Source organism: Protopterus annectens, chromosome 9.part0, assembly GCF_019279795.1.
Source record: "Protopterus annectens isolate FY-2018-M chromosome 9.part0, PAN1.0, whole genome shotgun sequence".
Lineage (NCBI taxonomy): Eukaryota > Metazoa > Chordata > Ceratodontiformes > Protopteridae > Protopterus > Protopterus annectens.
Window position 1 is genome coordinate 1,484,342,678 of NC_056743.1, and position 26,241 is coordinate 1,484,368,918.

The window sequence follows — 26,241 nt, forward strand, 5'->3', positions numbered from 1 at the left end:
CAGTATTATAATGAGCTGAGATGGCAGAGGCATGAATCTTAATGGATGAGAATGATAGGCTTATGTGAAGCAGCTCTGCTAAGTAATCAAGGATTTGAGGCAAGCTGGGCACAGCTGTGCCCTTTCCTTGAGACTGACTCCAAGAACAATATTTTTACCATTCCTCAGCATAGGATTTACTAGTACTAGGCCTTCTGGCCTCAAGGATGTCATCCAGCACCTGTTTGCGGAGGGATGCTGCTGGTGTATTCATTGGATAAGCTAGGCTGCAAGGTTTAGGGTTTGCAGCTGTGGATGCAAAATCTGTCCCTCCTGCTGAGACAGCAGGGAAGGTGTCTGATGTAGGTGCCAGAGTGGCACTGCTGTCCGACTGCGTAGGAGTGGGTACCAGTGCTGGCGTGGCCAGTCTGGTGCAATAAGGATTGCCCTTTGCCTGTCCGGTTTGATCATGAGTACTACTTTTGAGAGGAGGAAAGGTTTTTCCCATGTAAAGGATAAGGCATCCCACCTTCCAGGCTCTGCTGTGAGGGTTTCTGGTGCAAAAGTTGTTCAATTGGTGGTTTTGGATGGAGGAAAAGGTCCACCTCCGGAATTCCCCACCTCTGGGTTAGAAGTTTGAATGAGTTGGGGTCCAGTTTCCACTCGTGAGGGTCCAGCAGACTTCTGCTCAAGTCATCTGCCAGTGAATTTTGCTTGCCTGGCAGAAACTGAGCTTGTAGGTGCACTTGGATGCTCAAGGCTGTGTTCCGCAGAGCCATGGCTAACCTGCAGAGTGGGTAAGAATGAGTCCCGCCTTGCTTGTTTATGTACCACATAACTGTGGTGCTGTCTGTCTATCAGGAGCTGTCCTGGAAGGATAAGGTATTTGAAGACTGTCAGAGCATTCTGTACAGCTAGCATCTCTTTTTAACTGATATGCAGGGGAATTTGTTCTGTGCTCCATTTGCCTTGAATGCATTTGCCTGCCAAGTTAGCCCCCATGCATAGTCAGATGCATCTGTTGTCAGGGTTTAGGTGGCGAGGGGTTGAGTGAAAGGAAGTCCCTTGTTGTGGTTGCATGCTTCTGCCCGCCAAAGGAACTCTGCCCTTAGACAAGGTATGATAAGAATCACTGTTTCCAGGTCCTGAGAATGTTTACACCAGAGACTTAAGTACCATTGAAGTTTCCTCATATGCAGTCTTGCATATGGAATTAGCAGAATGCATGAGGCCATGATCCCCAGGGCTTGCAGTATTTTCCTTGCAGATAGCTGGGTTTTGTTGGCCATTAGTTTGAAATAGCTTGTCAGATGGACATGCTTTTCTGGAGTGAGGAATGCCATCTGGGAAGTTGTGTTCAAGCTTGCTCCCACGAATATAATTTGTTGGCTGGGCACCAGTTGTGATTTCTTTTCATTGATGGTGTATCCCAGTGAAGTTAGAAGTCTTTTTACAAATGCCAGGTGCTGAAGTAGCAATCCCTGACTGTCTGCCTGAATCAGGCAATCATCCAAGTATGGGTAGATTTGAATATTTCTCTGTCTGCAGTATGCAATGGCTGGAGCCAGGCATTTTGTGAATACTCTGGGCGCAGTAGATAAGTCAAAGGGAAGTGCAGAGAAAGTACAGTTTTGTACCTACCATAAATGTAGATGTTCGAGTGTTCACCCTGCTGCAGTCATCACACTTGGGTTATCCTGCCGTCAGGCAGTCCCCGCAGTCGGCCCGAATTCCAAAGTCTTGGTCCGGCGTTAGTTGCTGTCACTCTTCCCTGACGTCAGTGCGGCAGGGGTATTTAAGAGGCATCGGACACCATTTTCTTCAGTTTTTGTTGCCCCAGATGTCAGGTGCCTCCAATAGGTAGGCAAAATATATATATATATATATATATATATATATATATATATATATATATATATGGTTATATAAATATCAAACAAAACCCTTAGGCACAAGCAAATACACCACAGAGGTAGTATAGGAAGAAGTTGTAGAGATAAGTTCAGCTAGTTCAGAGGGGATGGAGGGAGGGTAACCTACCTGGACTGCAGCGGGGTGAACACTCGAACATCTACATTTATGGTAGGTACAAAACTGTGCTATGTTCATCATGTTACCCCTGCTGCAGTCATCACACTTGGGTTGAATCCCAAAGCTAAGGATGGGAGGTGGAATCAAACAGGGTTAGAAGAAGCTAGTAGGCCCTGCAAAACTGCAGTGGCAAAACCAGCTCTAGTCTTAGAGTATAGAGGTAAATTACAGTGTTTGGTGAAGGTGTGCATTGAACTCCAAGTAGCAGCTTCCAGAATGTCCTTGGTTGACACTCCCCTGAGAAAGGCTGCTGATGTAGCTGTAGCCCTGGTGGAGTGGGACATAATGTTAGCAGGTACTGGTTTCCCATGATGTGTGTAGCAGAAACGTATGCAATGTCCTATCCATTTTGAAATGTTCTGTTTTGAGATAGCTTTTCCTTGTGATCCTGTAGCATAGGCTACAAAAAGCTGGTCAGTTTTTCTGAAAGCCTTAGTTTTATCCAAGTAGTAACGTAATTGCCTGTGAATGTCCAAAGAGTGCAGGAGTCTTTCTCCTTTGTTCTGGGGATTTGGGAAGAAGGTGGGCAAGTGAATGGTTTGGTTTAGTGCCACACTGCATACCACCTTTGGCATAAAGGAAGGATTAGTTCGCAGAGAGACTGTCTTGATGAAAAATGATGAAAGGTTCCACTGCCATTAATGCCTGTAGCTCTGAGATTCTTCTAGCTGAGGTTATTGCTAGTAGTAGGGCAGTTTTCCATGAAAGAAATTTTAAAACAGCTGAAAAAACTGGTTCAAAGGGCAGCAGTGTAAGCTTTTCCAGAACAAAGTTGAGATCCTAAGTAGGTGTTGGAGCTCTCCTTGGTGGTCTTAAGTTTTTAGCCCCTCTGAGGAACTGTCTTAGGAGTGGATGTAAAAATAAAGGATGATCTGTGCTGTAATTCGCTGAAATTGCTGAGGCGTGGATCTTAATAGATGAAAAGGAAAGTCCTTTGTGTAACATCTCAGTCAAATATTGTAGAATCTGAGGGATGTTTGGATCAAGGGGGTTTAGGCCTTCAGCCTGGTTCCAGGCGCAAAATCTTTTCCATTTGTCTGAATAGGTTTTCCTGGTGCTGGGCCTCCTGGCCTCCAGAATAACATCCATAACAGCTTTGGATAAAGGTGTTGGTTGGTTGCTTAGGTAATTTGCCATGCAGCCAGGTTTAAAGTCTTGAGCTGGCTGTGTAGAGTCTGATGGTCTCGCTGGGTGAGCAGGTGAGGAATTTGTGGCAAAATCCATGGTGGGTCATGGGCCATATTCCTTAAAACTGGATACCAATGTTGGCGTGGCCAGTCTGGTGCAACAAGTATCATTTGTGGCCTCCCTATTCTGACTTTCAGCAGTACCTTTGCTAGAAGAGGCAGTGGAGGGAAGGCATAAACTGTTAATGTTTTCCAACTGAATGAGAGGGCATCCACTTTCCAAGCTAGTGGATGGAAGGTCCTTGTGCAAAATTTTTGAAGTTGGTGGTTGTAGGGGCTTGCAAACAGATCTATGTCTGGGCATCCCCATCTTTGAACTATCATTGCAAATACTTGTGGCTCTAGTTTCCATTCGTGCGGATCCATGATGTTTCTGCTTAGGTCGTCTACCAATGTGTTTTTCTTTCCTGGCAGGAATTGTGCTTGTAATTGAACCTGATAAGAGAGTGCAGTGTTCCACAAGGTCATTGCTTGCCTGCATAGAGGGTAGGAATGTGTGCCCCCTTGCTTGTTTATGTACCACATAACTGTGGTATTGTCCGTCTTTATTAATAGTTGTCCTGGGTGTAGAAGGTCCTTGAAAGCTGTTAGGGCATTCTGCACTGCTAGCATTTCTTTTTGATTGATATGTAGGTGTCTCTGATCTGTAGTCCATTTGCCCTGAATGCACTGCCCTGCCATGTGTGCTCCCCAGGCATAGTCCGATGCATCTGTTGTCATAGTTTGCCTGGCTGTGGGTAAGGTGAAAGGCTGATCCTTGTTGAGGTGACATGCCTGTGCCCACCATAGAAATTCCTGTTGAAGGCAGGGAATGAGTGGTATCATTGTCTCCAAGTTGTGGCTGTGCTGAGTCCATACACTTTTCAGGTACCATTGTAATTTCCTCATATGCAGTTTTGCAAATGGTATTAGAAGAATGCAAGATGCCATGAATCCCAAGGCCTGCAGAATTTTTCTTGCAGGGAGTTGGGTCTTTGTTGCCATTATTTTGAAATATTGAAACAGCTGTTGTTGCTTGTCTGGCGTGAGGAAAGCCATCTGGGCCGTTGTATTCAAGCTGGCACCCAGGAATATTATGTTTTGTGAGGGTACTAGTTTTGATTTCTTTTTGTTTACTGTGTACCCTAGGCAACTTAGGTGGTGTTTGACAAATGCCTGATGCTTTAAAAGAATGTCCTTGCTTTCTGCTTGAATAAGGCAGTCGTCCAGGTATGGGTATATTTGAATTCCTCTTTGTCTGCAGTATGCAATTACTGGTGCCAAGCATTTTGTGAAGACCCTGGGCGCAGTAGATAAGCCAAAGGGCAGTGCAGAGAATTGGTAATGTGTTGAACATGCAATGAAGCGGAGGTATCTTCTGCAATTTTGTCTGATAGGGACATGCAGGTATGCCTCCTTGAGGTCCAAAGTGACTAGCCAAGCATTCTTGCCCAGCATGGGAAGAAGCTGTTGTAGTGTAAGCATCTTGAATTTTGGTACTTGCAGATAGGTGTTCAGAAGTGAAAGATCCAGAATGGGTCTCCATGCTTTGTCCTTTCTTGGGACTAGGAAGAGTCTTGAGCAAAAACCTTGTCCTTGCTCCTGTGCATGTACCTCTTGAATGGCTTTCATGCTCATGAGAGCTGTAATTTGTTTTTGTGCCTCTGTCCATTGATTTGGTGGCAGGTTTGGCATTCCTTTGATCCTTGGTAAGGTATGAAAGTGGAATTTGTATCCTTGGGAGACGATGTTTAGAACCCATTTGTCTTTTGTGATGATGTGCCAGTTGTCTGCAAAAAATGCTAGTCCCCCCCCCCCCCCCCAAGGGAGTTGCCAGGACAAATTTGCTTGGTAGTTTGAGGACAGAGTCATTGTGTTTGTCTTCTGCTAGCCAGGGGCCTGTCTTCTCCTCCTTTCTGGGTAGCAGAACCCCATTGGCGAGGTTTGTAAGGGCCCTGTGACTGGCCTCTGCCCCTTGGGCGTCTGTATTTGCCCCTCTGTGATCTGTCTGAAGCTGGAAAGGACCAGTTTTTTGTTGGCCAATTTCTGCTGAAACGAGGGGGTTGTACCTGCAAAAAATCCTTGACCGTTTGCATAGACTTTGCCTTATGCTCCATTTTCTTTAAAACCTATTCTGCTTTGACACCAAATAATACATCCTGCTGTAAAGGTGCATCCAATAATTTTGCTTTAACATGGTCAGGGAGGGTTTGTTCTTTTAACCAAGCATGTCTACGTATGACAGAGCCAGTAACAGCTGCTCTACAGGAAGCTTCCAATGAATCAAATCCGCACTGCAAGGTATGTGTGCCCACCTGTTCAGCTGCATGCAAAAGATCCTGCATTTCCTTGAATTCAGGCTGTTCTGAAGGTGTGCTCATTTTTTGTTTTAACTGAGACATCAGGAAATGTTGATATTTCAGCATGTGAAACTGGCAATTTAATGCTCTCATAGCCAGAGTTGCTGAGGTGTAAATTTTCTTTCCCCATCTATCTAAGGCTCTGGAATCCCTTTCAGAATGCACAGGATTTTTAGCCATAGAAGCTTTTGCTCCCTTAGGACCCTGGGAAATTGTTTCTGTGTCAGCTACAGGGCTTTTATAAAGGAATTTGTGCGAGTCAGGTACTCTGTATTACCCGTCTGGTTTGGCTGGAGCAGGAGGTAGAGAGTCTAGATTTAAACTAGACTCCAAGTAAACATCATCCACAATATCTAAAACAGGAGTGATAGCAAGAGGTCTGTGCTGGGGTAGTAAAAGGAAAGTACAGTTTTGTACCTACCATAAATGTAGATGTTCGAGGATCCACATTGCTGCAGTCCTAACCATTGGGTAGTCCGCTGTCCCAGTCGGCCCGAATACCAAAGTATATGGCTGACGTCGGTCAAGGCGCATCAGTCTGACGTCAGGACGTCAGGGTACTAATGCGCATGACCGACGTCATATCCTTAGTCTTTTCTTGCCCCAGATGTCAGAAGACCCTAAAAAGACAAGGCCAAAACCAAAAACACCAAACACTCCTGCACCAAAAATATGTACAATATATACAAAATTACAAGAGTATAACCTCACCCACACAACCACCCCTAAACACAGAGGGAAAGGAGGGAGGGTAAATTGGACTGCAGCAATGTGGATCCTCGAACATCTACATTTATGGTAGGTACAAAACTGTACTATGTTCTTCATTCCACATTGCTGCAGTCCTAACCATTGGGTAGAATCCCAAAGCAGAGGTAAGGGAGGCTGGCAAATCATAAGGAAGCAGGAGCTGTCAACATGCCTTGCAAAATAGCTGTGGCAAAACCAGCCCTAGATTTAGAGTAGAGAGGAAGGTGGTAATGCTTAGAGAAAGTATGCACTGAACTCCAAGTAGCTGCCTCCAAAATATCCTTAGTTGCCACCCCCCTTAGAAATGCTGTTGAAGTGGCAGTAGCCCTAGTGGAATGAGGCCTAATCCCAGCTGGAATCTCCTTGCCATGATGGGAATAACAAAATGCAATGCAAAACCCAATCCACTTAGAAATAGTTTGTTTTGACACAGGCTTGCCCTGAGAACTCAAAGCAAAAGAAACAAACAACTGCTGAGACTGCCTAAAATCCTTAGTCCTGCTTAAATAATAACGCAACTGCCTGTGTACATCTAAAGTGTGCAAAATCTTTTCCCCTTTATTTTGGGGATCTGCATAGAAAGTAGGCAAATGAATAGTTTGGTTTAAAGCCACACTAGAAACTACCTTAGGCATAAAAGAAGGATTTGTACGTAATGATACCCTATCCTTATGGAAAATCAAAAAAGGCTCTACCGCCATAAGGGCCTGCAATTCAGAAACCCTTCTTGCAGAAGTAATGGCCAACAAAAAAGCAGTCTTCCATGACAAGTATTTCAATTCAGCAGTAGCCGCAGGCTCAAAAGGTTGTAGAGTAAGTTTCTCCAACACAAAATTGAGATCCCAAGCAGGAGTAGGAGCTCTACGTGGGGGTCTTATATTCTTTGCCCCTCTAAGAAATTGCTTGAACAAAGGATGAAAACAATGGTGGGTCACAATCATAGTGAGCTGAAATTGCTGCAGCATGAATCTTAATGGAAGAGAAAGACAAACCTTTGTCCAATAACTCAGTAAGATATTGAAGAGCCACACTCAAATTAGGCTCAGAAATCTCCAAATTCTTTGCTGCACTCCAAAATAAAAATCTCTTCCATTTGTCTGCGTACACTTTCCTTGTACTAGGTCTTCTGGCTTCCATAATCACATTTAAAACTTGTTGAGGAAGTTGAGACCTGCTGTGTTTCAAAACAGAATATGCCAGGCTGTTAGATGAAGAGAGTGAAGCTTGACATTGAGCAGGTGACCGTCTCTTTGAGACAACAGGTGTGGAATCAAAGGTAAAGGCCATGGAGGCTTCCTTACCAGACTCCTCAGTAATGGGTACCAGTGTTGCCGAGGCCAATCTGGAGCAATTAAAATCATCCTTGGCTTGTCTTGTCTGACCTTTAGGAGCACCTTTGGGAGAAGAGGCAGAGGTGGAAAGGCATACACATGAAGATTTTTCCAACTGAAAGAAAGAGCATCCACTTTCCAAGCTGTGTGATGAAACCTCTTTGTGCAAAACTTTGGCAGCTGGTGGTTTAGTGGAGAAGCGAACAGATCTATGTCTGGAGTTCCCCATGACACTGTCAATTTTTGAAATACATGAAGATCCAGTTTCCACTGTGGGGATCCATGATTTGTCTGCTTAACACATCTGCTAAGGAGTTCTGTGCTCCCCGCAGAAACCTTGCCTGAAGAGTTAGTTGCAAGCTGAGCGCAGTCTCCCATAAAATCATTGCTTGCCTGCACAACGGGTAAGAATGTGTTCCCCTTGTTTGTTGATGTACCACATGACAGTTGTGTTGTCTGTTAGAATCAACACCTGTCCTGGCAGAAGTAACTCCTTGAAAGCCATTAATGCAAACTGGACTGCTAACATCTCCTTCATGTTGATATGTAGATGCTGTAGTCTGGCAGGCCACTTGTCTTGTATCCACTTTCCATTTAGATGAGCTCCCCAAGCAATGTCTGAGGCATCTGTCGTTAGAATCTGACTCGCCTCTGGCGGGTCACAGAGAGTCCCTTGTTTAGGTGACATTCCTGAGCCCACCACAAAAATTCCTGTTGAATGCAAGGTATTATTTGAATGACAGTGTCCAAATCCTGGCAGTGCTGTGTCCATACATTTTGAGATACCACTGCAGCTTCCTCATATGCAGTTTGGCATTGGGAAGCACCAGAATACAAGATGCCATGAACCCTAAGGCTTGAAGGACTGTCCTTGCAGTCAGCCCGGACTGAAGAGATAGTTGATGGAAGTAAATGGAAAGATTCTTTTGTTTGTCCGGGGTTAAAAGGCCATCTGGGCTGCTGTATTCAGTCTCACACCCAGAAAGCACATGTCTTGAGAGGGTACTAGACTGGACTTTATTTCGTTCACAGAATACCCTAGGCATCTTAGCACTGCTATCACATATTCCAAATGCTGTAGAAGGTCTTCCTTTTCTTGAGCCAGAATCAGGCAGTCGTCCAAGTAAGGATAGATTTGAATTCCTTTTAGCCTGAAGTAAGCTATCACTGGAGCCAGAACCTTTGTGAATACTCTGGGCTCAGTAGATATGCCAAAGGGCAATGCAGAGAACTGATAATGGGAATTTCCAGCTCGAAAACGCAGATACTTCCTGCAACTTAGTCTGATAGGCACAAGAAGGTAAGCTTCCTTGAGATCTAAAGTTACCATCCAGTGATCTTTGCCCAGCAGAGGTAAAAGCTGTTGTAACGTCAACATTTTGAACTTGGGAATGTCCAGATAAGTGTTGAGGATAGATAAATCCAAAATTGGTCTCCACGTGTTCCCCTTCTTTGGTACTAGGAACAGGCGAGAATAAAATCCTAGGCCCCTTTCTGGCACAGGAACTGGCTGAATGGCCCCTATTTGGAGTAACAGAGAAATGTGCTTGTGAGTCTCTTTTCTTTGTAGAGGAGGAATGTCTGGCATGCCTTTGAAAGGAGGTAAGGTATGGAAATAAAACCTGTAACCGTGGTGAATGATATCCAAAACCCATCTGTCTTGGGTAATTAAATCCCAATTTTCTTTGAAAAGAGCCAGCCTTCCTCCCAAAGGTGCTGCCAGACGAGAATGTACTGGCAGCTGAAAAGGTAGGTCATTGGGTCTGTTTACGAAAGGACTGACCCCTGCCCTCACCAGAAGTCTGAGCAGGTGAACTCCCTGTCCTAGGCCTAAAAGAACCTTGAGCTCTGCCCCTACCACGTCTAGACCTACCCCTAGACTGGGAATCATAAGCAGGATATGTCCATCCCTTAGTAGGCCAATTTCTACTAAACTTGGAGGCTGCACCTGCAAAAATCTTTAACAGTTTGCATAGACTTAGCCTTGTCCTCCATTTTCTTTAAAACTGCTTCCACAGGCGAACCAAACAACACATCAGACTGTAAAGGAGCATCCAAAATCCTTGTCTTAACATGCTCAGCTAAATTCTGATCCCTCAACCAGGCGTGCCTGCGAAGAACAGAACCAGTGGCAGCCACCCTCGAGGAGGCCTGCACAGCATCAAAACCACATTGCAAGGAATGCTTACCCACCTGTTCAGACACATGAACTAAATCCTGCAACTCTTTACACTCAATACCTTCCGCCAGAGCATCCACCTTAGACTGCAATTGTGAAAGGAGATAATTTTGATATTTTAACATGTGAAACTGGCAATTCAACGCCCTCATGGCTAAAGTGGAAGAAGTATACACTTTCTTTCCCCATCTATCCAAAGCCCTTGCCTCTTTATCAGGAGGAACAGGATTTTTAACAACAGAAGCCTTAACACCTTTAGGCCCCTGAGAGACAGTTTCGGGTCTGCCCTAGGACTCTTAAAAGATACTTATGAGCTTCAGGCACCCTATAGTACCTATCCGGTTTAACTGGGGCAGGAGGCAAAGAATCAAGGTTCAGGAAGCCTCTGCAAAACATCTTCCACCACATTCAGAACAGGAGGTATAGCTAAAGGCCTATGCTGGGGTAAAAACAAGAATTCCCTAAGCCTCTTCCTGGAATCAGAGAAATCTTGACCTTCCCATTTAAAATGCTCCCTCATGGAATGCAGAGTCTCTGAAAATGAAAAATCCTCAGGAGGAGAAGCTGAAGGAGTAGAATCATCCACATCAGAATCAGAATAAGGAGGATACTCCTGCAAGTCTTCAGCCGAAGACTCAGAAGCCTCCGAACACTGCTCAAAACTCTCAAACTCAGGTTCCACCCTAGGCCTCTTATCAGGAGGGGGCATAGAACCTCTAATCATAGTAATCAAATCCTCTGCCATTTTAAGCATATGTTTTTTAGGCAAAGATCCTGCAGAGCTAGGAGAAACCCCCACTGAAGTTAAACCTGGCCTGCCCCTCAAAGAAGCCTTGGAAACAGAAGGAGAGGCTCTAACCACCTTAGGAAGAGAGGGAAGAACAGCCACCTGAGAAGCCCCTTCAGCCTGGCCTACCTCCTGAGAGGACACATCCTGTAACAATAAAGTCTCTCCCTGAGACTCCAAAGAACCTCCTGGCAAAACCTCCGGCTCCACTGAGCCTTCTAAAGAACCGACGTCCGGGACTGTCGGTTCTTCCACTCTAGGCTTTGCTGCTTTGTCCTTGCGCTTCTTGGACGAAGCGGGCGTCGGAGCATCCGACGGCATTTTATAATTACAACGCTTCCCAAAAACTAACCTGGCACAGTCTAACCTTCTCTTAATAGTGCGTTTGTTAAATCTAGCACAAGAGCGGCATCCAACAACGTCGTGCTCAGGCCCTAAACAAGGTATACACAAGGTATGGTAATCCCTATGAGGTATCTGTTTCCCACAAGAAATACAGTTATTCACTTTTTCTGACATCCGGTTAAATACTGAGGCAAGAAAAAACCAAAATATTCCCCAACGGGGTACTTAGCCAACTTTGATTCGGTCTGAAACTCTGACTTCAGAAAATTTCAGAACGCCAACCTGCACTCGCAAAACTGCTTCTGCATCGGACCATGCGGCAAAAAAGACTAAGGATATGACGTCGGTCATGCGCATTAGTACCCTGACGTCCTGACGTCAGACTGATGCGCCTTGACCGACGTCAGCCATATACTTTGGTATTCGGGCCGACTGGGACAGCGGACTACCCAATGGTTAGGACTGCAGCAATGTGGAATGAAGAACATCTCTCGGAGCCTTTTCTTAGAATCTGAGTAATCCTGGCCTTCCCAGTGGAAATGTTCCCTCATGGTATGCAAAGTTTCCCCAAAGGAGTAGTCTTCAGGGGGAGAAGCCGAGGGAATGGAATCTTCAGTCTCAGAATCCTCACAAGGTGGAAAAGTGTAATCCTGTTAACTTTTTTTGACATCGGACTGAGGCAAGAAAATGTTCCCAAACGGAGTACTTAGCTTTAAGGAAGACTTCGGACTGAAATTCAAATCGAAAATCTCAGGTGTCGGCCGACCGGCACTTGCGAACTGCTTCTGCTTCGGGCACCGTGCGGCAAGGAAGACTGAAGAAAATGGCGTTGGATGCCTCTTAAATACCCCTGCCACACTGACGTCAGGGAAGAAGCGACAGCAACCGACGCCGGACCAAGACTTTGGAATTCGGGCCGACTGCGGGACCGCCTGACGGCAGGATAACCCAAGTGTGATGACTGCAGCAGGGTAACACGATGAACATCTGATGGTGCATAGAGCCTTCCCTGAAACGTAGACATTTCCTGCAAGACTCCCTTATGGGGATGTGCAGATAAGCTTCTTTTAAGTCTAGGGTGACTAACCAGGCATCTTTGGCTAGCATAGGAAGAAGCTGTTACGGTGTAAGCATTTTGAGTTTTCGGACCACTAGAAAGGTGTAGAGAATTGATATACCCAGGATAGGGTGCCAAGAGCTCTCTTTTCTGGGCACCAGGAAAAGTTTGGAGTAGAAACCCTGTCCCCTTTGTTCTACTGGAACAGGTTGAATAGCCCTGATATGAAGAAGGGAAAGTACTTGCTTCTGAGCCTCTGCCCACTGGTTTGGAGGAAGGTCTGGCAACCCGCTTGGTGTTGGCAGTGAGTGGAAGTAGAATATGTATCCCTGGGATACAGTGTTTAGAACCCATCGGTCCTGAGTAATGGACATCCAGGTTTTTGCATGAAGGGCGAGTTTTCCTCCTAGGGCCGCAAGTACTTTGGCATGGCTGGGAAGGATAATTGGAAAGTCATTGTGAACTTTTTCCATACGGGTGTGGCTTACCACTCCCTGGTTTTGAGGTGGAAACACTCCATTGTTTAGATCTCTGCATACCCTGAGACTATAGTCTTGGTGGTCTGTTTCCCCTGGGTTTGGACTGAGAAGGCCTGACAGGGACTGGAAAGGACCAGTTTTTTGAAGGCCAATGCCTACTGAATCTAGGTGGCTGCACCTGTAAGAAATCTTTTACTGTTTGCATAGATTTAGCTTTTTCTTCCATCTTTTTAAGAACAACTTCTGCTTTTGTGCCAAACGCACACTCCTGATTTAGTGGAGCATCTAGTAATTTTGCTTTGACATGGTCAGGCAAGACTTGTTCTTTTAGCCAATCATGCATTCTCAGTGCAGACCCAGTGACAGCAGCCCTGTAAGATGCTTCTAAGGCATCAAACCCACATTGCAAAGTATGTTTACTAACTTGGTTTGCAGAATGCATTAACTCTTGTAAATCTTTATTTTCTGCACAATCTGGAAGTAACACCATTTTTTGTTTAATTAGTTCCATAACATGTTGCTGGAACTTCAACATGTGAAACTGGCAATTCAAAGCCCTGATGGCAAGAGTTGCAGAGGTATATACTTTCTTACCCATCAGTCTAAAGCTCTAGAATCCCTGTCTGAAGGGGTAGGGTTTTTGGCTTTAGTAGCCTTTAGATCACTGGGAAATGGTCTCTCGATCCGCAGTAAGATTCTTGAAGAGAAATTTGTGAGAATCAGGTACTCTGTAGTACCTGTCAGGTTTTCTAGGAGCTGGTGGTAAGGTGTCAGGAGTAAGACTGGACTCCAAAAAGACACTGTCTACAATATCCATGACAGGGGGTATAGCTAGAGGCCTGTGCTGAGGCAAATCTAAAAATTCCCCGAGTCTCTTTTTGGACTGAGGATAGTCCTGGCATTCCCAGCGGAAATGCTCTCTTAAGGTATACAAGGTTTCACCAAAAGAGAAATCCTCTGGAGGGGAGGCAGAGGGAATGGATTCCTCTGCATCTGAATCCTCATAGGTAGATAAGGGTATGTCCTGGTAATCAGAAGGGTCAGAGTCATCAGAGTCCTGGTCTGTAGAATCAAAAGGAAATTCAATTCTTTGTCTTTTGGCAGGGGAAGGCTGGCTTCCTCTAATTAGAGTAATACGGTCTTCAGCCATTCTAAGCATTTGTTTTTGTGGCATGGGAGGATGAGCACGCGCTTTGGACGCCGGTTTTCTATGCGTAGTGCGAACTCTGGCCCTGAGAAACTCGGTAGTTTTAGTAGGAAATGAAGTTGTCGGTTTAATATGAATATCGGTAGGTCGGAATACACCTTCAGAAGCCGGTGCCTGCACAGCGGCTCCGGACCCATCCAAGGTAGAGACATCCGCAGGTTCCATAGTCTAAGAAGCATCTTGTGACATACCGGACTCTGAATGGGTTTCAGCAGAGGCCTGCAAATCTACAGAAGTGGGTATCAGGGGCTGCAAAGGTGCCTCACTGAGTACCGGCAGACTGGTGACAAGCTTAATGGAAGCATCGGCGGTAGTTTTTGACCAATGTGGTCTGTCTCTGTATTTGCACTTTTTTGGAAGACTGGTAGTTGGATAGCTTACCAAAGCCATTTCGGAATATGGAGAACGAGAGCGAAAGAATTTAAATACAAAAATAGCCCACGACGAATGGTTCGGGCGTTAAGGCACAAAACCGACAGCTAGGGACGTCGTGGCCTGGGCCTAAACAGGTGACGCAGTAAGAATGAAAATCGCTGTGAGGTATTTGCTTTCCACAGGCAAGACAACTGTTAATTTTTTCTGACATCAGTTACAGCAAGACAAAGGAATCTTCAATGGGGTACTTAGGTTTAGAAGACTTCAGGTCTGAAACTCGAAAAAACGAAAATTTCCAGAAGCGGCCGACCGGCACTTGCTAACTGCTTCTGCTTTGGGTTCCTTCTCGGTAAGAAAGACTGATGTAATGGCATCGGCTGCATGTTTTATACCCCTGACGACCTGACGTCATGGAGAAGTGACAGCATCCGATGCAGAAATCCCAAGACCCTGGTATTTGGGCCGACTGAGGGCTACCTGCAGGCAGATAACCAAAGTGTGATGACTGCAACAGTGAAACACGAAGATCATCAGAAATTGTTTTAACAAAACATTTTACTACAGGAAACAAAAGCTAATGGAATGCACATGTAAGTTAAAAGCTTTGCAACTGAGCACTACAAGTTTCAGTACTTGTTAACTAATTTCCTGTCACTCCCCCTCAGAGTTTTACATAATTCACTTGTCTCAACTGGTCTGTCTTGTTAGGCTCATCCTTCAAGAATAATTATGTTTTGTTTTTTTTTTAAATACCAGTATACTCGCACCTCAATGTTCCTGTATGTATATCTTCTAACAAGAATTACAAATGATATTAGGGAATATTACCCAAACTGATAGCAATTGTTTTACATTACTCTTGGGAGACTACACTCCCCAATCGCCTTTGACAACAAAAACTGCACAACAGGTTGCTACTAGGTTAAAGTAAATACTTAAACTACAGAGCGTCAGCCAGTTGCTAGTAGTAGCTATTTTGAATAGTTAAACTAGCTCATTCTAACTGGACATACCGCCTCTCTACGCCTTCGTTCTTGTTCTCGTCTTCGGGCTAATTCCCTCTGGTCTAGCATGGATTGAGAGGACTGCTGTTGGGAACTTTGAGGTTGTGAAGGAGGAGGAGGAGGAGGAGGTGGAGGAGGAGGAGGCGGTTCCTGCCGCTGCTGCTGTTCCTGCCTCTGTTGCTGTTCTTGTCTTTGCTGTTCCTGCCGCTGCTGCTGCTGCTGCTGCTGTTCCTGCCGCCGGCGGACTTCTTCATGTGGTCTGCGAACATGTTCTAATGCATCGTCCTCTTCTCTAGTTCTGAAATATTAATGCAGCAAAAAAGAAATTTTGTTCTGAGCACACAACAAAAGCAACCTACCCTTTAATAAACCACCAAATGCACTTTACAATTATAAAAATAAAATTCAGCAGGGTGCCGGTGGTGAATTTCATCTTCCAAAGGTAAAGCAATAAAACAGAAAATGAACTTAGACTACCATACTACACAACAATGTGAAAAATTTTCAAAACTGCAGTCCAACAAACGTCCTTGACTTTAGGAAAGTCTGTTTAATGAGACTCAAATAAAAGTACAGCTGTGTATGTACACTTACCATAAACAGTTGTTTGAATGATCACTGTTGCAGTAGCCTTAGGATACAACAGCTGGCCAGCTTCCAAAGCTTCAGGAAGCCTTCTACACATCCACACCATTAGTCTTGCTTGAACTGCGCTGACTAAAACGACAGGTTTAGGGGCCAAGTCATTCAGAGCTTTCATGCCAACAGAGACAGCAAGGGTGGGGATACTAAAGCCCAGAGGACAATGCTATGAAAACAAAATAAAGGACCACACCTTGGGATAAAAGTTGTACAAAAATAAAGGGGATGGTGGGATAGACTGGCTACCTCAAAAGTGATCCAAACATTTACTGCTATAAGTTTACTTATAAAACTGCACTATATTCATCAGATGAGTCACTGTTGCAGTAGCTTTATCTATATGTGCAGATTACCATAGCTTAGACTGACGGAGGAGGAAAGATGAGGGTCCAACAGTCCCTACAGAATGGTCATAGCAAAACTTGTTAAAGAACTGGAGAAGGAATCTACTTTATTTTGCTTTGTAAAACTATACAGAGGACCAGGTTGCTGTTTCTGAAATTCAACTATTTCCAAAAATCCACAGACAAAGCCAAGACCAAGGTAGAATCAGCCCTGCCTGCAGCAGTTTTATTGTAACTGGTACAACAAACGGTAACAGCATGAGACAACCACTTAGTCTGCTTTGACACAGGTTGTCCTTGTTTCTTACCTTTAAAAGAAATGAACTGATCAGAGATCCTGAAAGATTTTGCTCTGTCAAGATAGTACCAAAGTTGGCTTTAGATATTCAAGGCATAGAGAACCCTTTCTCACTCATTTTTACATTCTGGAAAGAAGGCATGGAGATGGATAGCTTGGGCTCAAGGTAAACTTGAATACCTCTTTATACATAAAACAAAGATTAGTTCTTATACCCCCACATAACTTTTTAGCAACCTCCTAACAAACAAATCCCCTCAAATTAAGACACGCATGTTACAAGGCAATGCAACTGGGTTGCATGGCTAGAATGATCAGTGGTCATTAGCCTAGTACACACCTATGAACCTAAAAGGCTGACCACACCATAACAGCAACTCATACATTCTTGCAGAAGGTCAGAGCAATTAGAAATATTGTTTTCCAAGTTAATAAGTCAGCCCAATGAGCTGGTCCAAATGGAGCAAATTTTTTTCCCACTACAAAATAAAAATCCAAAGAAGCAGCCACATGTTTTCTGGGGCAACATGTGCAATGCCTCTTTCAAAAACATTTTTACATGAGACTATACTGAAAGAGAGGGATTTGTGAACAGATATGCTACAATGGACAACAAATGAATACTGACTGAGGAGTAAGACAAGCCAAAGGACAGTAACTCACACAAATAATGTAGAACCAGGGTAACACTAGCCCTGAAAGGGTGATGACTTTTCTTGGCACCAACTAGAAAACCTTTTCCATTTACTAAAATTATTTTTTAGTAGCAGGTTTTCTTGCCTCCTTTAATACCGTTTGTACACCCTTAGGGGGAAAAAAGTACCTAAAATCTATTAAGATTCTATCATCCAGTTAGTCAGTTGTATTTGTTTGGGGACAGGATGTAAATACCACTGGTCTTGTTAGAATGGATCCAGTTTGTGAGGAAGTGTATGGTAGTTGCCTTAGGCCATTTCCAACAGAAGGGAGAAAGCACTGCTGCCAGGGCCAGATGGAAGTCCTGCACAGTGACATCTGGGGAGTCTTTCTGAATCACCAGAATTGCCCTGGAAATTGGTGGGAAGGATGGAAAAGCACACAGAATATTACTGTCTATGGAAAAGCATCTGTCATCCAGGCCTTCGTGCATGCAGTTCTGGTACAGAATTTCATCAACTGTTTGTTTTGAGTGGAGACAAAAGATAGTACAGTTGTGTACCTACCATAAATGTAGATGTTCGAGTGTATTCACTGTTGCAGTCATTACACTTGGGTTATCCTGCTGGCAGGCTACCCGCAGTCGGCCTGAATTCCAAAGTCTTGGCCCAGCGTTGGTTGCTGTCGCCTCTTCCCTGAGATCAGTGCGCCACGGGTATTAAAAGAGGCAGCCAACGCCATTTTCTTAAGTTTTTCTTGCCCCAGATGTCAGGTGCCCCCAAAACGGTAGGCTAAAATAATGCCAATAAGTATGCATGCACTAAAGTAAACATTTCCTTCATCTACAAGCAAATACACCACATAGGTTGTATAGAATAGAGAAGTACAGATAAGTCCCAGCAAAGAAAAGGGGGACGGTGGGTGGGTAACCTGGACTACAACAGTGAATACAGTCGAACATCTACATTTATGGTAGGTACACAACTGTATTATGTTCATCGTGTTTCACTGTTGCAGTCATAACACTTGGGTTGAATCCCAAAACTGAGGTTGGGTGGCTGGGTCTAAATAAGGTTAGGAGAGGCTATAAGGCCCTGCAGGACTGCAGTGGCAAAGCCTGCTCTGGATTTAGAGTAGAGAGGTAAGTGGTAGTGCCTTGTAAAAGTGTGCACTGAACTCCAAGTTGCAGCCTCTAAAATGTCTTTGGTTGGTACTCCTCTGAGGAAGGCTGCTGACATGGCTGCTGCTCTGGTTGAATGTGGCCTAATGCCCTTAGGCACTGATTTGCCATGTTGTGAATAGCAGAAACGAATGCAGTGGCCTATCCATTTTGAAATAGTCTGCTTTCAGATAGCCTTTCCTTGTGATCCTGCAGCATATGCCACTAAGAGTTGCTCAGTCTTTCTGAAAGCTTTAGTTCTATCCATGTAGAAGCGTAGCTGTCTGTGTATGTCCAAAGAATGCAGGAGTCTCTCACCCTTACTCTGTGGGCTTGGATAAAAAGTAGGCAAATGAATGGTTTGGTTAAGGGCCACGCTGGACACTACCTTAGGCATAAATGTCGGGTTTGTCCTCAGAAAAACCCTGTCTGGATGGAAAATGATAAAAGGTTCCACAGCCATGAGTGCCTGTAACTCTGAGAATCATCTTGCAGCGGCTATTGCTAGGAGCAGAGCTGTTTTCCATGATAAGAACTTTATCTCAGCTGCATTGGCTGGCTCAAAAGGATGCAGTGTGAGTTTTTCCAAGACATAATTGAGGTCCCATGCATGTATTGGTGGCTCTCCTTGGCGGTCTTATGTTTTTGGCCCTTCTGAGGTACTGCCTTAGCAATGGATGAGAAAAAATAGGTGGTTCCGTATTGTAATGAGCTGAAATGGCAGAGGCACGGATTTTAATTGATGAAAAGGATAGGCCTTTGTCCAGCATCTCAGTTAGGTATTGTAAAATCTGAGGAATATTTGGTACAAACGTGTCAATTCCTTGTGCCTGGTTCCAAGCACAGAATCTCTTCCATTTTTCTGCATAAGATTGGCCTCCAAAATAACATCCATCACTGCTTTAGAGAGAGGTGCTTTATGAATGGCTACATTATCCGCCATGCTGCCAGATTTAGGGTCCTGAGTTGGCTGTGCAGGATCTGATGGTTTCGTTGGGTCAGTAAGTGAGGAATTAAGAGGTAATGTCCAGGCTGAGCCTTGAGACAAGCTCTTTAGGATTGGGTACCATTGCTGGCGGGGCCAGTCTGGGGCAATCAGAATAATTTTTGGCTTCTCTTGTCTGACCTTTAGGAGTACCTTGGGGAGGAGAGGCAGAGGAGGAAAGGCATATACTGTTAGGGTTTTCCAGCAGAATGATAGAGCATCCACTTTCCATGCTTGCTTGTGATAAGTTCTTGTGCAGAATCTCTGTAGTTGGTAGTTGTGACGGGAAGCAAATAGATCTATGTCTGGGCATCCCCATTTCTTTGTTATGCTGAAGACTTGTGGATCCGTGAGGTTTCTGCTTAGTCTGCCAGAGTATTGATCCTTCCTGGCAGGAATTGTGCTTGCTGGTGTACCTGGTAAGTCAATGTTGTGTCCCACAAAGTCATGACTAATCTGCAGAGGGGATAGGAATGTGTGCCACCCTACTTGTTTATGTACCACATGACTGTAGTATTGTCCATCTTTATCAGCAGTTGTCCTGGATGAAGCAGATCCTTGAAGGCTGTCAGGGCATTTTGAACAGCAAGCATCTCTTTTTGATTGATATGAAGATGCATTTGGCTTGTGGACCATGTGCCCTGAATACATTTTCCTGCCATGTGTGCCCCCCAGGCATAGTCTGATGCATCTGTTGTTAATGTCTGCCTGGCTGTGGATAAAGTGAATGGCTGTCCCTTGTTGTGGTGACAGGCCTGTGCCCACCATCAAAACTCCTATTGCAGGCAGGGAATGAGGGTAATTAATGTTTCCAGGCTGTGGCAATGTTGAGTCCAAACACTTTTTAGATACCATTGTAGTTTCCTTATATGCAGTCTTGCATATGGAATTAGCAGAATGCAGGATGCCATGAAACCCAAAGCCTGCAGAATTTTTCTTGCAGATATCTGGGTTTTTGTTGCCAACATTTTGAATTAAGAAGTCAGTTGCCTTTGTTTGTCTGGCGTGAGATAAGCCATCTGGGCAGTTGTATTTAAGCTTGTACCCAGGAATATTATCTCTTGAGAGAGTACCAGTTTTGATTTCTTTTCGTTTACTGTGCACCCTAGGCAAATTAGTAATCTTTTTACAAACGCCAGATGCTTTAGTAGAATGTCCTTGTTCTCTGCTTGAATAAGGCAGTCGTCCAAGTAAGGATATATCCGAATTCCTTTTTGTCTGCAAAATGCAATTACTGGTGCCAGGCATTTTGTGAAGACCCTGGGCGCAGTAGATAAGCCAAAGGACAGTGCAGAGAACTGGTAGTGCATTGAGCCAGCTATGAATCTGAGGTATCTTCTGCAAGATTGTCTGATTGGGACATGCAGGTATTCCTCTTTTAGGTCCAATGTTAAAGCCAAGCCTTCTTGCCCAGCATGGGCAGAAGTTGTTGCAGAGTCAACATTTTGAATTCTGGGATGTCCAGAAATGTGTTTAGAATAGACAGGTCAAGTATTGGTCTCCAGGCTTTGTCCTTTCTGGGTACCAAGAAACATCTTGAGTAAAATCCTTGTCCCTGCTCTTGCTGCAGCACTCGCTGAATGGCCCTTATGTCCATGAGAGATGAAACTTGTTTTTGTGCCTCTGCCCATTGATTGTGTGGCAGGTCTGGCATACCTTTTGACCTTGGCAGGGTGTGAAAATGGAACCTGTAGCCCTGTGACACTATATTCGAGCCATTTGTCCTGGGTGAACATGTGCCAATTTTGTGAAAAAAGTACTAGTTTTACCCCTAAGGGGGCTGCTAAAAGATAAGTGCTTGGTGCTGGCAGAGGAAAGTCATCGGGACTGTTTCCTGTATGACTGAGATTTGTCTTCTCCGCTTTTGGAGGTAGAAGCACCCCATTGTTTAGACCTGTATGAGTCTTGGGGCTGGGATTTGCCTCTGGGGTGTCTGTATCTGCCTCTTTGTGGCCTGTCTGACACTGGAAAGGACCAATTCTTTGAAGGCCAGTTCCTGCTAAATCTGGGTGGCTGTACCTGTAAGAAATCCTTAACTGTCTGCATAGATTTCGCTTTGTCCTCCATTTCCTTCAACACCTCTTCTGCTTTAACACAAAACAAAGTATCATGCTGTAGTGGAGCATCTAATAATGTTGCTTTAACATGATCAGGCAGATTCTGTTCCTTTAACCAAGCATGCCTCCTAATGACAGTACCTATAACAGCGGCCCTGCAAGAGGCCTCCAGAGAGTCAAAACCACATTGCAAAGTATGCTTTCCCAGTTGTTCAGCTGCATGCAATAAATCCTGCATTTCTTTGTTTTCTGCACATTCAGAATTTGTCAACATTTTCTGTTTAAGCAGTGACATTAAGTATTGCCGATATTTAAGCATATGAAACTGACAATTTAAAGCACTTACAGCCAAGGCAGCAGAAGTATAAATCTTTTTCCGCCATCTGTCCAGTGCCCTTGAATCCCTACTTGAGGGGACAGGGTTTTTTGCAGTGGAAGCCTTGACCCCTTTGGGACCCTGAGATATAGCATCTGGGTCAGCAGCAGAGTTTTTATAAAGAAATTTATGGGAATCTGGAACCCTGTAGTATCTGTCTGGCTTAACAGGTGTTGGAGGTAGAGAGTCTGGAGACAGTCCGGACTCTGAAAATACATCATCTACAATGTCTAAAACAGGAGGAATAGCAAGAGGCCTGTGCTGAGGAAGTAAAAGGAAGTCTCTAAGCCTTTTCTTAGATTCTGAGTAGTCTTGGCTCTCCCAGTGGAAGTGCTCCCTCATGCTATACAGGGTTTCCCCAAAAGAATAATCCTCAGGAGGAGAGGCTGAAGGGATAGATTCTTCAGCATCAGAATCCTCATAGGGAGGAAGAGAGTGTATTCATGTTCAGAAGAGGAATCAGAGGAAATGGAAACCTGATCTGAAGATTCATATTCTGTCTCTTGCCTAGGCCTCTTATCAGGAGGGGGATGGGAACCTCTGATCAAAGTAATTAGGTCTTCGGCCATTTTGAGCATCTGTTTTTTTAGGCATGGAGGCCTGTCCATGGGATTGCTGTACTTGTTTCTTTGTCTTTCATGGAGCTTTAGTCTTTGAAGCTGAAGTCGGTTTTACATATAACTGTGCAGGCCTGAAAACACCCTCAGAAACCGATGCCTGCACAGTGGCTCCGGACCCATCTGAAGGGATATTTTCCGAGTGTCCAATACCTTGAGTTTCCTGCAGCCAAGTCGGCTCCACGTGGGAGTCGAAGCGGCCTGTGGCTCTGAAGGTAGCGGGTGTCAGGGGCTGCGAAAGCACCTCACTGAGAACCGGCAACTGGCTTAGAAGAAGCCTCGTTGTCAGTTTTGGACCTCGGATGCTTGTCCTTTTCCTTGCGTTTCTTGTGAATTGTGGTAGTTGGATGGCTATCCGATGACATTGTGTAATTAAATCTTCGGCCAAAGTAGTGAAATGCAAATCGTGCCGACGCTTAATAGTGTGTTGGTTAAATCTAGCACAAAACCTACAATTAGCGACGTCGTGATCAGGGCCTAGGCAAGGAATACAATAAGAATGGAAGTCCTTATGAGGTATTTGCTTCCCACAAGAAATACAATTATTAACTTTTTCTGACATCGGTCTGGAGCAAGAAAAAAGTTTCCCCAATGGGGTACTTAGCTTTTAATGAAGACTTCGGATCTGAAATTCGAACACGAAAATCTTAGGAGTCAGCCGACCTGCACTTGCGAACTTGCTTTTGCTTCGGGCACCGTGCGGCAAGAAAGACTGAAGAAAATGGCGTCGGCTGCATCTTTTATACCTCTGGCACACTGACGTCAGGGAAGAGGTGACAGCAACCGATGCTGGACCAAGACTTTGGAATTCAGGCCGACTGCGGGTAGCCTGCCAGATGAACATCTACCCAAGTTACTCCCCGCAGCTGGGCCAATTTTCAGAAGACTCCCGATTAATTTTCCATTGGTGAGGGACTGTCATGGTCCTGTACAACTAGTCTGTCACAGGACTTTGCTCTGATGCCGGTACAGTGAGACTGTGGTGGAAAGCTACATTCCAGGTTGTGGCTAGTCTGCATAGAGAGTAAGATCTGTTTTTCCCTTGCTTTTGGGCCACATCACTGTGCTGTTGTCTAAGCACTTGCAGAGGCCCTGGGGACCATAGATGATTGATGATTCAGCTCTTTTATGTTTAGGAGTATTGCACTTTTATCCCCATGGCCACTGCTCTCTAAGCAAAGTCAGAGGAGTCTGCTGTGACAGACCAAGCTGGAGCTGTGAGGAAGAATAGGAGTCCTGGACTCTGAGAAACTTATTTCTGCCACAAAATCTGCCTTTTCCCAAACCTAGAATCTGAAATGTCAGGGAATGTTGAAGTTGGAATCATAAAAACTGAAGGTACCACTTGATTTTCCTCACATGGAGTCTTGCAAAGATATCCTGAAATTCAGCGCTGCCATTTGAACCAGAATCTTGAATTCCCTTGCTGAATACATCTAGAAACAGATTTACTTTTTCATGTGGGAAAAAAATCTCTCTGAAATGAAGTGTCCATGAGACATCCCAAGAAAACAATCCTGTGGGAAGAAGTCTAGACAAGATTTTGTAAGCTCTCATGGAAAACAAGTCATAGTACGATTCCCTTACCAAACGTGAGAGATTCATGACACACTGAAAGACTGTAAAGATAAGAAAGTCATGTAACTTGGGAAATGTGAATACCCTGCAGTCTGCAGTGGGCTATCACAGGAGCTAGACTATTTGTTAATACCTTGGAGCAATGGACAGATGAAAGGGGAATAACACAGAAATTATAATGTCATCGAGAAAAAGAAACCTTAAGTAATGTGTAAAATTTGGATTTATAGGAATGTGATATGCATCTTTTAAATCTAGGACTGCTATAAAACTCAAATGAGGACTATGAAGGGCAACAAAAGTTGTGAAGTGACATTTTGAATTTGGGCATTACCACAAACAGGTTCAGAAAGGAAAGAGTCTCCAAGAATCTTCTTTCCTTGGCGCTAGAAACATCCTTAAATAAAAGTCTTCGCTTAAAAGAAAAGGGGGGGGGGGCTGCTTCCATCTCTCTTTTGTTGAGCATAAGTTACACGACAAGAGAGAAAAGAAGAGTTAGTGAGTGAGGGAGAATCATTTATAAAGAAATGAGAGACTCTCAATGCCATCTATAACCTTGAGGAATTACTCTCAGAACCCATCTATCTGAAACTATCTGTTGCCAAAAAGAGAAGTGGAGGTTCAGACTTTCATGAAGGATTAAGGGATTGTCAGGGTGTTGGGGGTGGGGAGAACTCTTGCAAATAGTCATTCACACATATTAGACTGTTGAGGGTTCCAGCTTTCTTTTTGGAACCTCCCTGCCACTGCTTTCTATATCTATTTATTTTACTCTTTAAATAAGGTTGTAAATGGAGCTTTATATCCACTGGCAAACGTGGAGGAGGAGGGCTGAAAAATATGAGACCTCTCGAGTCAGCTTACCTCTCATCACACTTTTAAGGACCTCTGCAGCAGAAGGTCTAAAATCTAAGTCTATATCTAAAGGAGAATTCAAAATGTATTTATTTTTTTAAATTTTCTGTGAGATATTGAGAATGCAGCCAAGCAGACCTCCTCATAACAGTTCCAACAGCAGCTGTTCTGAAGTGGCATTAGCAGACTCATATGCACATTTCAAATAATGAGTAATCACTTAAAACACAGAAGACACGAAGTTGCACAAAAAAGAAGTTATGTTCTTACCATAACGTTCCATCTGTGTTGTCTATCTTCACTCATTCTCAACAGTTGGGTCTCTGTTCTGTCCTCAGAACCGACTCAGCCGTAATAACAAGTTTGCACCAGCCAGAAACTCTCGAGCTAAGGTTACCCATAGTCCAATCACTCCCAGATATAGCCCACAGCACAATGACCAATGAGTACCACAATCAATTCCACAGGTAGCACTGATGAAACGAAAAACACCACGAACTAAAAATCCACACCGTTTATTGGCAAACGAACCACACAAAAACGTACTTAACACAGTGGAAACATGCTGTTGACCTAGGTTTCGTCCGTACTCCACAGACTTCTTCAGAATAATGTAATGTAAAACATAACCACTTATATACTCGTTGTAATACTCAATTAAGAACTAAATTGATAACTAAATTCATTGATTTAACTTCATCATAAAGGTATACACACAATATGATACATCCACCATTAAAAATACTTGTAATGTTGCCCTAAGACATATAAATATTCCTATACATAAATAGATGTAATATGAAACAAATATAAAACAATTATGAAAAAAATATATAAAAAAGTGTGTGAAAAATGTATGTATATTATTTTAAATATTTTAAATAGTGTATTATTTATATAAGCACGTCTATAAATACATGTCTATAAATATAATATACATATAATATTGTCATAAATATGTGTCCACATATAAATAAAATATGTGTGCTATTACACAGACAAATTAATATTATTAAAAATAATAAATGAATAATGATGTAAATATAAAATGTAAAATGTATATATATATATATATATATATATATATATATATATATATATATATATTTTTTTTTTTCATAATTGTTTTATATTTGTTTCATATATTTATTTATGTATAGGAATATTTATATGTTTTAGGGTAACATTACAAGTAGTTTTTATGGTGGAAGTATCATATTGTGTGTATACCTTTATGATGAAGTTAAATCAATGAATTTTGTTAATTATCAATTTAGTTCTTAATTGAGTATTACAACGAATATATAAGTGGTTATGTTTTACATTACATTATTCTGAAGAAGTCTGTGGAGTACGGACGAAACCTAGGTCAACAGCATGTTTCCACTGTGTTAAGTACGTTTGTGTGTGGTTCGTTTGCCAATAAACGGTGTGGATTTTTAGTTCGTGGTGTTTTTCGTTTCATCAGTGCTACCTGTGGAATTGATTGTGGTACTCATTGGTCATTGTGCTGTGGGCTATATCTGGGAGCGATTGGGCCTCACATCCATTGGACTTTGGTTGGTTTTATTTTGGTTCAAGGTT

The 26,241-nt window shown here is 43.6% G+C and overlaps 1 protein-coding gene across 1 annotated transcript in view; it reads right to left on the reverse strand.

Moving 5' to 3' along the window:
* Positions 1-26,241, reverse strand: part of LOC122810711 (bromodomain-containing protein 4-like) — a 1,011,045-nt gene that overhangs the window by 185,443 nt on the left and 799,361 nt on the right. The window contains exon 8 of the mRNA XM_044082276.1: positions 15,120-15,408. Coding sequence (XP_043938211.1) covers positions 15,120-15,408 — 289 coding nt within the window. The remainder of the gene's footprint in view (positions 1-15,119; positions 15,409-26,241) is intronic.